Genomic DNA, 13165 nt, shown 5'->3' with positions numbered 1-13165 from the left:
TTCATTTTCAGTTAATCTCCCAAGTGCTGGGATTTTAAGTGCATCACTGCATCAAGAAAATAATCAATTTAATTATCTTTCTTTCACATGCATATCAAGCTATTGATTGCTGTATTTGATACTGAGTATCTTTTTTAAGCTTTATTTTCTCTGTCATCGAGTATATATTATACATTAATTAAAAGTACTGACTTTAATTCAAACATTCTTCATAAATCCTGAGTCTTAAAAATTATACTAAATATGCTAATATTCCTACATTTATGCACTTTTTACTTTAAGCCTTCACAACGATAAATTAATATGGTGTTACAAAAACAATAAATGATTTTTTTGGAGGATTTGGTTTTGAGAAAGGAAGGAAATAGGTCTTGATAATAGGATATAAAAGAGTTCCAAATAGAAATGTATACTGCTCTAGTATTGAACTTTCCGAATCAGTTCCTTTATAAAAATTGTAAGGCATATCTGGAAAATGCTCTGTGAATTAATGACTTTTCTTCTCTTCGCACACTCTGTGATGCTTCCTAACCTGGGCAAAGTCTGACAAAAAGAATATTTGTTTGTATTTTTTGTGTTTTGATTCTTGATGTTTGGGAACATAACTTGTAGAGCAGGCTGTTCCTGAACTCACAGAGATAAGTCTCAATTTCCCCAGTTAAAGGTGTGTGCCACCACACCTGGCTTTTCTCTAAGGTATGTTAAAATCAGTACTGACTTTATGAACTTTTAAATTATTTTATCGTGTTTGTTGATTCTCTGCTTTATTTTCATAAAGCAAGTTGTGAGAAGTACTCATTGCAAGGATTTAATCTTTTTGCAGGTTTGCTGTATATTATTGAAACACAGAAAGTTCTTGATCTCAGAATTAATGTGAAGGCTTCATATGTTATTGTCCCACAGTATGGAATTTTTAGCCCCAATTCAAATCTACTTCTTTTGGATCTTGGTCATTTAAAGGTATGCACTAATAATGTTTGATTGATGATATGACATTTGTGGTATTCTTTTGTTTAAAATGTACTTTGATTTTGTTAAGATGGATTTATTTTTTTATGTGTGTTTTTCTGAGTGTATGTAGGTATACCAGATGTGTGCACTGGCCAAGGAGGGCAGAAGTGGGTCCCAGATCTCCAGGAGCTAGAGTTACAGGCTGTTGTGAACCACCATGTGTGTACTGGGAACTGAACCCAGGTCCTCTGCAGGAACAACAAATGTTCTTAATTGCTGAGCCATCTCTGCGGCCCTAGAATATATACTGGTTTAGATAGTTTGATAAGTTTTATTGATGTTTAAATATATATCAGCACTAGGATTTGAGAAACAATCTTTGTGATTAGTAAATAAAGTTTTACTTTATCAGGTAGTTTTTTTTCTCCCTGTATTTTCAAAATCAAAGATTTCATTTTAGCCTTAACTGGCAAGGTAGTGACACATTTTAAGAATTGTGTTTATAGACTTGAAAGCCATAGCTAAGATTTTTACTCTTCATTTACATTTCATTTGATTAAGTATATAGAATTGGGACAGTTCTGGAGGTGCTCATCTTTCTGCAGTTTTTACATATATAAGTTAAGTAGAAACATTTTTTTTTAGATTTCTACATCTAAACCGTTCAGTACTGAACCTGTTAGTGTCGTGTAATTATTAAAGGTAAAGAAAAATTAATTAAAATCTTCAGCTTCTGTTTTTTGCATACTAGTCAGAGCTGGTTAGTGGCTGCTGTCGACTGTCCAGATGCAGGGGATTTCTGTCATCATTACCATTCTGCCACTACAACCATCACATGTAGAATACCTACAGAAGTCTGTGGGCAGCTTGGTGACTTCTCTCTGCCTAAGAACTTTGTTCTTTTCCTGTTACTTTGTACTTGGTATATATTTATTTTATGAATATAATTATAAAATTATTTCAAGGGCAGTTTAAGAAGAATGTAAGTATTAAGAGTTTTGAGGATTCAATTTTCTGACATTAGCTAATTTGTTTTACCTGCTACCTAAAATTTATTACCTTTCAGAGATATTTCTTTTTTAAAAATTTTAAATTTTTATGTGTATGGATATTTTGTTTGCATTATACATCTGTTTACTATTTAAGTGCCTGGCGCCTACACAGGCCAGAAGGTGCTAGAAATTAAACCTATGTTCTCTGGAAGAGCAGTCAGTGCTGTTAACCACTGAGTCATTTCTACAGCTCCATTTTTTTTTAATCTTTGTTTTTGAGACATAGTCTCACTACATATCCCTGGTATCCTAGAACTCACTGTGTAGACCAGGCCAGCCTCCATCTCACAGAGACCTGTTTGCTTTTGTTCTCCTGAGTTCTGGGATTGAAGGTATATGCTACTATGCCTAGTGAGATAATCATTTTTGTCAGTCTACCCCATGAGCTATGAGAAACAGAATAAGAAGTGTGTGTGTGTGTGTGTGTGTGTGTGTGTGTGTGTGTGTGTATGCGCATCTATTTGCAAGTTTAAGGAAAAATGTGGTTACTGCTTTGGAGTGATCTCTGGAATATTTAAGAAAAAAAAAAGTAGTATGCGCAGTATTCCATGAAAGGGGAGATAAAAACCTATAGCATGCTTGGAGCCACATAACAGACTGAGCTAATAAACCCTGTTCTTTTATTACATAGCTACTAAAAATCTGCTATTGGATGAAAGAAATATACATAACCCACATTTTTCTCGTGGTCTTGTTCCAAATGAGTTTTCTTCAGATTTTAAGGTGTTGTGAAGAGGTATTATTTTCTAGGACTCTGTTGGTTCCCATTTTTGATATAAGTAAATTAAAAAATAGACCTCATTATGTGAATGTCATCTTATACCTGTCTTCGTTGCATGTCTCATGGATAAGGATTTTTTTTTTGTTTTTGGTTTTTCAAGACAGGGTTTCTCTGTAGCTCTTGGAACTAGCTCTTATTGTCAGACTGGCCTCAAACTCACAGAGATCTTTCTGCCTCTGCCTCCCGAGTGTTGGGATTAAAGATGTGTGCCACCACTGCCTGGCTGGATAAGGGTCTTAATAGCTGTGTGTCTGTATGTGAATTTACCTTGTCCTGTTAAATTTTTATGTTACAGAGCTAAGCAGCAGTTTTATTTTGAAGTACTTTACATGGTCTAAACTATTAAAATTAACTTTAAGGTGACAAGTAAAAGTCGATCAGGATTACCAGAAATGAAACCAAGTAACACTAGCCTTGAAGAGATAATGCATAGAGCTTATGATTCCTTTGATATTCAGCTTACAAGCATACAGTTGCTTTACAGCAGAGTGGGTAAGTACGAGAGATTATTATTGATTTTTTTTAAACAGTGATTAGGTTTTTAACACTTTGAAGATATGCCTAAAGACTTTCCCTCTACATACTTGAAACTTTCCTGTATTTGAGTTAAAATTAATGGTTAATATTGCATAGTGAATGGGAGATAGTTGATAGTGAAAGTGCGAAACCTTAAGCACAGCTCCACTGCTTCCGAATAGCCGTTTATTAAGATATATGACTCGATACATGTGTTTGATTGGCTATGTTAATCTAGCTGAGTGATTGATGTTTATTTCTAAGATAATTACAATGATTTTATTTAAATAAAAAAAATTGACTACTTACTAAACAAAAATGACTACTAACATTTTTCTCATTTGAAACCAGGAAATTTGTTCCCTAGTTCACCTAGCTAAAATTTTGTCTCTTACTGGGAACTGTGGCTTGCTCATTACGCTAAGCTGACTGATTGCTGAGCTCTAAAAATCTGTCCATTGCTACCTTCCTAGTGCTGGGATTTCAAGCATGAACCACCATTGTCTACTCCCCATGAGCTATGTGAAACAGAATAAGAAGTGTGTGTGTGTGTGTATGCACTTAAATTTTTCTGCCTTATTTTGGTGGTATAATATCTGGTTGACATAGTGATCATCCATAGATATACTGTATATCTTTTAAAAAACAGCCTTTTTTCTTTTATTATAGAATATAGTCTTGTAAAGTAGTATAGGGGGAAAATGGAAGTGTAAAGACTTGCTGATTGTGTGTCCCTTAGATAATTTTAAGTTTTGTATGTTATAAAATTATACTACTAATAATAAACATGGACTGTTTCTGTGATTAGGTGATAACTGGAAAGAAGCACGAAAGCTCAATGTATCAACACAGCATATTTTGACACCTATGCACGTCAATGTAGAACTCTCTAAAGCCATGGTTTTCATGGATATCAAGATGCCTAAGTATGTATTATATATTATCCGTTTCACGTAATTGTAGATTTTTTCAGTAAATCCATAACGAAGGAAATGTTATACCCATTGACTCTATTACATAGAATGCATATTATAACCTTTGCCACTGATGCCATTTTTAATATGCAGTTCAATAGCATCTTCATAAATTCACAATATTATGCAGCTCTCACCACTATCTATCTCTAGAACTTTATTTAACAGTCTTCCAAACTGAATGTCATACTTGCTAAATAGTAACATTCCATTCTACTCTGCTTTTTGCCCCTGGCTACCAACCCCCCTTTTGTCTGGTGACTTTTCTTTGTGTTTTGGTTAAGATTTATTCTAACATATTTTAATCATGTTCTTATTTTTGTTTTTGTATGTTTTGTAAATTTTTTGTTTTGTTACCATGGAGATTATGTGTGATGTCTTAAACCTTTTGTCGTTTGCTTAAAATGGTACCCGTGTTAGTCTCATTCACATGCGAAGTCTACTCTTTCGGCACCAATTAATATAGACTTATTTTTAATGTCTTAATTTCTGTAGAAAATGAAAAGATGTCAAACCTAAATCATATAAAAATCTTTTTTAATATTCTAATGCAGTTATCTGTACTATGATGGTTAATTAGACTGATTTAAGACAATAAAAGAAAGCCTACTCTATAGTATGTAGCATTTTGATGCCTACCCTCTTCACATTGTGCATCTTGCATATTTGAGGAAAGGAAAAGGTTTTGATGCATTAATTTAATTGATCTGTATTGTGTAAGTTAAGCCACAGTGAATAGAAATACTTAAGTTATTAGAAATAAAGCTTAGGATTTTCTACAGGAATTCAGGTACATTTTTAGAGACCAATGTTTAAAAACTAAAATGTATAATTTAAAAATAATAGTTTGGGGGAAAAGTGGCTGTAAAACCAATGAGTTAAAACATGTTGTATGAGGGCCATACCTTTTTAAAAATTCTTGTTTGTGTATGCCCGTGCATTTTTGTACATGTGGATATACACATGTGTGTGGAAGCCAGAGGTTGACATCATGAACCCAAAGTACATCAGTTGGCTGAGATGCACTCCAGAGACGCACTTGCCTCACCTTACCTCTCCTTTAGTGTTGGATTGCAGGTGTGTGCCTCTGTGTCCATCTTTTAATTGGTGCTGGGTATCTCACATCAGATACTTGTACTTTTTTTTCACTTTTCCATTAGAACAATTTTCTCAACCTCTCTTCATTTTTATTTTTAATTTTTAAAAACATTTATTTATTATATGGAGGGCTTGCATGTTTAGGTACCACAGTGGGCATGTAAAAGTCCAGAGAACAACCTGATGGAGTAATTTCTTCCACCATGTGGTTTCTGGGTAATCAAACTCAGATCACTGGGCAAGTTCCCCTTAAGGGCAGATGCCTTTATCCCCTGAGCCATCTCTAGGGCTCCAGCCCCTCTTTAATTCAGTATCTTATTTGTAAGCAAAAGAGATTGGTGTAAAATGGAGACTGTATGTTTGTTTCCCCACCACCCAGACCCGAATAATAATTACAACACTGCTTGGCCAATAAATAGCTCAGGCATATTTCTTGCTAGCTCTTACACCTTAAATTAACCCATTTCTATTATTTTATATTTTACCATGAGGCTCGTGGTTTAAAGGTAAGATTCTGGCAGCTTTCTCCTTCAGCAACTACATGTTGTGTGCCTGACTTCGTCTTCTTTCTCCCTGCATTGAGTTTAGTTTTCCCACTTACCTGTATTCTGCCCTGCTATGGGCCGAATTAGCTTCTTTATTAATCAATGGTAATAAAATATATTCACAGCTTACAGAGGGGAATCCTGCATCAGATTGGTAAGACAGTTAAAAACAACTCAGGTGGTGTTTTAAATTATGGTTTTGGATATAAAATCTCTTGTTCTTTGAACTTGCTAAGCTTACGTTTTCTTGTAGGAACTATGTGCATATGAGAATTTACATGTAATAGGAATTAGAAATAGTGTCTGATCCTCAAGTATGAGTATACAACAATGGCATATAAATAATGTAATGATAGTCACCTAATAAATTGGTAATTAATATTGTCATCTGTATTTGGCAAATATGAGAGAAACAATAAATGAAATAATACTAGAATAAGAAACCTCTGAAAACTATTAAGGCTAGTGCATCTAAGGTTTATAAGGTAAGATGTGATTTGTAGTTTAAAATTTTTATTTTAAATATTTATTAGTTGAATATCATGGTTTTATATATTTGTTTTGTTTTGTTTTTGGGTTGGGGTAGGTGCTAAGCATTGAACTCAGGACTTCCTGCTTGCTCTGCAAGCCATTTGTTACTGATCTACCTCCCAAATTTCCATTCTTTGTTAGTGTACCTAAACCAGAATGAAAATTACTCTATATATTCTGTATACTTCATATACTCTATAATAATTCCTGTCTCTGTAAAATAGATTCAAGATTTCTGGAAAATTACCTCTTATTTCATTACGAATCTCGGATAAAAAACTACAAGGGATTATGGAATTGCTTGATAGCATTCCAAAACCTGAACCCATAACTGATCTGTCTGCCCCTGCCAAATCATTCCAGGTAAAGTCTTTTTCAGAATTAATGAAAGATTAAATTGAAAAATAGATTCTGAAGTAGTAAAAGAAATTACCACAGGTAAAATTACTTATGCTCATTAATTTTCAGCAGAATTGCGTCTCTTCTATCTTCATGACACGCATTTACATTACGAGTATTTAACATTATGGAGAAAATTGCGACTTTGAACTTACTTGTATATGTATTAGGTTATACTTCTGTCTATCAGATTAAGTTCTAACAGTTGTTAAGGAAAAGTATTATAAATTTTTGATGAGTTTTGTCAGCTTTTCTCTCTTGAGTATTAATTTATTAACAGTGAATGAGTGTCTTTCCCTGCTCTAATTAGTCTTTAGTGTTAGCCATTCTTAATATTTTACTCTTTGAAAAGATTGCCTTTTGGATTTAATTTGTGTATCTTTCAAAGAACATGTTTTTCTGTGTTTAATTTTTACTTTTTTTGAACTGTTACTGTGAATATATGTATTTGTATATGTAAATGCAGTATAGTTTTCTAATTATAGAAATTTATCAGTCATTTGGAATTACTTTTTATGTTAGATTTTTAGTGCTTTATGTAAGTATATTTTTACTATGCATTAAGTATTTTTACATAGTCACAGTTATTTTCTTATACCTTTGATTTTTTTGACTATATATTACATGATTTCTCTCTAAAATATTTTAAGAAAGGAAATATCTCATTTTTCTTTGATTTCCATCCCCTTGGCTTACTTATAAGTTATTAAATTTTCTGCTTTTCTGTAATTTACATTTCTAAAAAAATTGCAAAACTAACTTGTAGAATCCCCATTCTCCAGTCCATTTGATAGTGAACTGCTGATGTATTCTCTTCTGTTACTCTGACCACTTTAGTGTTTTACAAAAGCTTTTTTGCTTTGCTGCTGAACTTTCTCTTTTATTAATTTTGTTGTCTTCATGTGTTTTGAATTTTGATGAAGTAGTATTTATTATTTTCTTTTTTGGGTAAAGCTAAATGTGATATTTCTGAAACTTTCACCTCTTAATGAAGTTGAAAGATTTTCCCCCTGTGTTTTATTCTAAAAACTTAGTAGTCTTTAAAGTTGCTTTATAAATGTATGTGCATTTTACATTCATATTTTAATGTAGTCTTTTAACATCTTCAGTCTAATTTTATATCTGTCTTATCATGTCACTTTCATATTCCCTTGATCTAATTACATATGCTTGTGTCTGTTTCTTTTCTTTTGTAGTAACTACTGTCTACCTTTTCCATTTATATGTTTCCTTGTTTTCAGTAGCAATCTGTCATAATTATATAATAGTTTCATAGTAAGTGCTTTAAATAGCATAATTTTCCAGTTTTCTCATAATTTTTATAATTTTACAATTATAAAAGTTTATAATAAGCTTTTATAATTTTACTTTTATTGTTGTCAAATTCCATCTAAATTTTGATGGGTTTGGTAAGGAAAGTTATTAATCTGCTCAATAATACTATTTTTGTTTTGTTTAGTTTTGTTTTTATTTTTCAAGACAGGTTTTCTCTGTATAGCTTAGGAGCTTGTCTTGGAACTCACTCTATAGGCTAGGCTGCCTTCGAACTCACAGAGATCAGGCAGTCTCTGACTCCCAAGTGCTGGGATTAAAGGCATGTGCCACCACCATGTGTCTAATAATATACTATTGAGAATTAAAATCTGAGCACTGTTTCATCTTCCAGTTCACTACAAAAGTATATTTCTCCAGTAGGTCATTTTAGTGGTGTGGGTGTGGGTTATAATTTAAGCATACATTTACTATTTATATTTTGTTAGGTTTATATAAACTGTTTGGGCCCTAATTTTGTCCCTTTTAAATTCATGTATGGAACCTTAACCCTTACATCTATAACTTAAATTGTGATTCCTTTGGAAGTAGGGCCTTTAAAACAGTGACTAAGTTAAAATAAAACTATTAAGATAGGCCCTAATTTGGGACTTACTGGTAACTTCATAAAAGGAAATTGGGAATAAAAAGAGACACCAGAATGTATGTGCAGTTAGCAAAGACCAAATGAGGATGCAGCAAGAAGGCAGCTCTTTGCATGCCAAAGGTAGATGCTTCTTAAACCTTGTTTATAATACTTTAATCTTGACCTTCCAGCCCCCAGAATTGTATGAAAATATTTTCTGTGGTTTTAACCATTGATTCTGTGGTCTTTTGTTATGGTATCTCTGCCAGGCGTATATGCAAATTTTGGTACCAATAAAGTGTGTTATTGGAATAGTAACACTTAAGCCTGCGTAACAGGTTAGGTTGGGATAATTTCAAGACCAGTGCTAGAAAAATCCTACACTCTCATCTTGAAGAAAATATAGACATGTATTTTAAAACCCTGTAACATGAGGGCCTGCTTGTTGGGGTTTCTGTCCTGCCCAGTTCCCACAGTTGCTAGCCCCAAAGAAAATCACACAGAGAGTCTACATTAGTTATAAACTGATTGGCCCATTAGCTCAGGCTTCTTATTAACTCTTATAACTTATTTTAGCACCTTATTCAAGTATAAGCCACATGGCTTGGTACCTTTTTCAGCGGGGTAGGTCACATCTTCCTTCTTCGGTGTCTGGACAGGACTGGGGAGGAATGGGCTTCCTTCTCCCAGAATTCTCCTATTCCATTGACCCGCCTCTACTTCCTGTCTGGTTGTCCCGCCTATACTTCCTACCTGGCTACTGACCAGTCATCATTTATTTAAAACATAATTGACAGAATACAGAATTGTCCCACACGAAAACCCCTTATAACATGAGGGCCTGCTTGTTGCCTAGCTGCCCAGCTAGCTTAACCCCGAAATAATCACACAAACTGTATTCGTTAAAAACACTGCATGGCCCATTAGCTCAGGCTTCTTATTAACTCTTATATTAACCCATTATTCTTATCTATGATAGCCACATGGTTCAGTACTGTTTTCAACAGCGATAGGTAACATCTTCCTTCTTCTGTGTCTGGACAGACCTGGGGAGGAATGGGCTTTCTCCTTTCCAGAATATTCCTGTTCTCATTGTCCCGCCTCTACTTCCTGTCTGGTTGTCCCTAATGTACTTCCTGCCTGGCTACTGGCCAATCAGGGTTTATTTAAAACATAATTGACAGAATACAGAATTGTCCTGCACCACCTTCTGGGGAGAACTGTAATAGAAACTACAATTGATATCTTTTAAAAAGCCCTTATTATAAATTGGCAGGAAACCTAGCTGAGCTGTCTTTATTTTTTGTGGAATGTAGATGAACTTGAATAGTTAGCTGATGTGATTATTAAACTTTGAAGAGTACAGTACGGTATATATTTTCTCTCTTCATTATTAGAACATTTGAGAGGTGAAATGAAGGAAACTAAAACAAAACTATGTGAATCAAAAAGGAACCAGAACTTAAAGATTTGTGAAATGGTTAGTTTATTCATAATGCAAAAAAAATAAGAGCATAGTAGAGAGAGCATCAGGAGTGTTCTGAGATGATGATTTGATTAAAGAAATTATGTCACAGATTTAGACTAGACCATTCATCTCAGAAGCTAGGGACAAGAAGAAAATGATACCAACTAAACATGCCTGGATTGAACTAAAGGAAACCGAAGTGAGCAAAATGAAGAAAGGTTTTGGACTTTAAGAAGTATATAGGATATGAGAGAACTGCTAGCACGTATTATTCTTGAGAGAGTGATGTCCTGTAGGTGATTCTGAGGTCTTTATGTGTCACAGACCCATTGGTCTGGATGGTGCAAGAGTCAAAGGATGAAGCAATCTCGTTATAAGTGGACTGAATCGCTGGTGCCCAGGACCTTTGTACAGGACTATATTTAGTCTTTTCTTATTGAGTATGGTAATGTAGGCTTACCAAATTAAGAAATTACCATTTATTCCTAGTTCTTTGAGCATTTCTCTTTGATAGTGGGATGCTATTTCTGCATCTATGAAGATGATCTTATAGTTGGTTTCTTTAGTGTGGTAGTATAGAGGCTTGATTAGTTTTGCATTCTCAATTATATCTAATCTTTGATGATGCATTACCGTCCTATATATTACAAGGTCTATTTGATAATAAAGTTGGGTGTCTCTTATCCTAAGTTGGTTAGGATCAGAATTTTTTTTTAAGATTTATTTATTTATTTATTTATTCATTTATTTATGTGCAGTGTTCTGTCTGCATATATGCCTGCAGGCCAGAAGAGGGTGCTAGATCTCATTATATATGGTGAGCTACCATGTGGTTGCTGGGAATTGAACTCAGGACCTCTGGAAGAACAGTCAATGCTTTTAACCTCTGAGCCTTCTCTTCAGTCCTGGAAATATTTTAAATTTCAGGCTTGGTCCTTCTCTTTTTTTCTTTGAATATTGAAGTATTTGTTTAGACTTTTTCAGTTAATCATTCCTACTCTTAAAATTCTAAAATGCTTCCGAATCTGAAACCTATTGAGCATCATATCACTGAAGGCGTAAGTCACGAACAATGCCACACCAGTTTGGAGTTATGATTAATAGGGTGTTATTTATTTAAAGGGGAAAAAAACTTACAGATTACCGTTCCAGACAACAGCCATCTGCACAACCAGGAAGGGAGTCTAGTCTCAGGCGGAGCAGGAAGTGAAGAGAGAGAGCAGAGGAAGTAGCCCCTTTTTTAAAGGGAGAGAGACCACGCCCCAATGGGCTGGTATCACAGCAGCTATTGGTTGGAGGGGCGGAAGGACCTCCCACAACATATCACCACTCAGAAAGTTTCAGATTTCAGAAGAGGAAAGCAACTAGTAGGAAGGGAAGGAATGTAGGAGATGATAACTGGGGAATGAAAATCATCAAAATGTATATGGTATGTATTTATGAAAAGATCATAATGATATCCATAACTTATACGATGAATATACTTCATAAAGTGAAAAAATATTTGCTGGTTTTTGCATTTGTCAGTTACTAAGGAAAGTATTGAAATTTCTAATTTTAGGCCAAGGAGATACTACATTTTTAGAAGCTAGAGTGTACCTTATCTAAATTACTTGTGACTAGAATTGCTTTCAACTTCATGGGTTGTTTTTGTATTTACATTTTGGAATATTACAAATATCTAATGAGGTATTTTAGATGTAGGACACAAGGTCAAAACACAGAATTCATATATGCTTTATATCCTCATGCATATCTGAATGTAATTTTATACAGCGTCTTATTGTGACTAAGTTTTGACTTACACATCACATGAAGTCAGGTATAGAATATTTCACAAGTGGGGTTCTTTTTGTCTTTATAAATGTTTGAATTTTGAAGAATTTTAGATTTCAGATTAGCATTGCTTAACATATTGTGTATTTTGTTGGCATTGAGGTTTTACTGTTTGTTCATGACAGATATTAGATTCTGTTTTCTATGTGTAGTGTCTTAAAGAGTAATGTTAGTCTCATAAAATGAGTTGGAAAATGTTTCCTAGTCCCTGAGGTTCAATAATATTGAAACTAGACCAATCAATAACCATATAATGGCCTCAAAGTATTCAAATAAATGATGCTTATGCTTCTTACTAAGTAAAAACTTGGAAGATATTCAACTTTGTGAAGAAGAAATGTCCAAAACTGATAAACTGAAAGCTAACTCTATCTTGTGTTGTGATCTCAAAGGACACTTCTGAGGGACACATAGGTAGTAACAAAGCTAAACAGTTTTGTCTTAGAATTGTAATTGTCATAATGAAACACCAGGAACAAAAGCAACTTGGGCAGGAAAGGGTCTATTTGGCTTACATTTCTACATCATGGTTCATCTTTCAAGGAAGTCAGGACACCATAGTTCACCATGGAAGATTTTCAGGGCAGGTACTCAAACGGGGCAGAAAACTGGAGGCATGAGCTTATGTAGAGGTCATGGAGGAGTGCTGCTTTTTGGCTTGCTACTCATGGCCTGCTCAGCTTGCTTGCCTATGTTAACCCAGGATGCCTACCCAGGGGTGGTACCACCCACAAACTTTCCTACGTCAATCATTAATTAAGAAAATGCCCTATAGACCTTTTTTGTGTGTAACAGAACGTTTCCTGAGGTGATGCAACAAGCATGTCTACTTACCTCAGATAGTGAGCAGACTGAAGTATAGATACCACTGAAGTCCAGTTCACCAAGTCAGAGTTTACTCATGTGGTGAACCATGACTTTTATTGGGGTTTATTTTCAGTAGTTTGAGGACTTATTTACAGGAGCAGAAATGACTAAAGACCAAAGCCAAAGCAAACCCCAACAGGGATGACAGTTCACAAATCTGGGAATCTGTGGCATTCTGTGCAGTCTACAGGCAGCTCAACAGGTGTGTGTCGGGGGTGTCCTTTCCAGGTGCCTCAGTTAGTCTTAACTT

The 13165-nt window shown here is 34.5% G+C and overlaps 1 protein-coding gene across 2 annotated transcripts in view; it reads left to right on the top strand.

Annotated features, from left to right (window-relative positions):
• Vps13a (vacuolar protein sorting 13 homolog A) overlaps positions 1–13165 on the top strand; it is a 192357-nt gene that overhangs the window by 53311 nt on the left and 125881 nt on the right. For both annotated transcript variants that reach the window (XM_050157169.1, XM_050157178.1), the window contains exons 20-23: positions 824–960; positions 3144–3276; positions 4109–4226; positions 6673–6811. In XM_050157169.1, coding sequence (XP_050013126.1) covers positions 824–960; positions 3144–3276; positions 4109–4226; positions 6673–6811 — 527 coding nt within the window. The remainder of the gene's footprint in view (positions 1–823; positions 961–3143; positions 3277–4108; positions 4227–6672; positions 6812–13165) is intronic.

Source organism: Alexandromys fortis, unplaced genomic scaffold (genome assembly GCF_014885135.2).
Source record: "Alexandromys fortis isolate MF-2015 unplaced genomic scaffold, M_Fortis_MF-2015_v1.1 scaffold_10, whole genome shotgun sequence".
In the NCBI taxonomy this organism is placed as follows: domain Eukaryota; kingdom Metazoa; phylum Chordata; class Mammalia; order Rodentia; family Cricetidae; genus Alexandromys; species Alexandromys fortis.
Note: the sequence above shows the minus strand (reverse complement) of the source record. Positions and strands in the feature narration are given on the sequence as shown.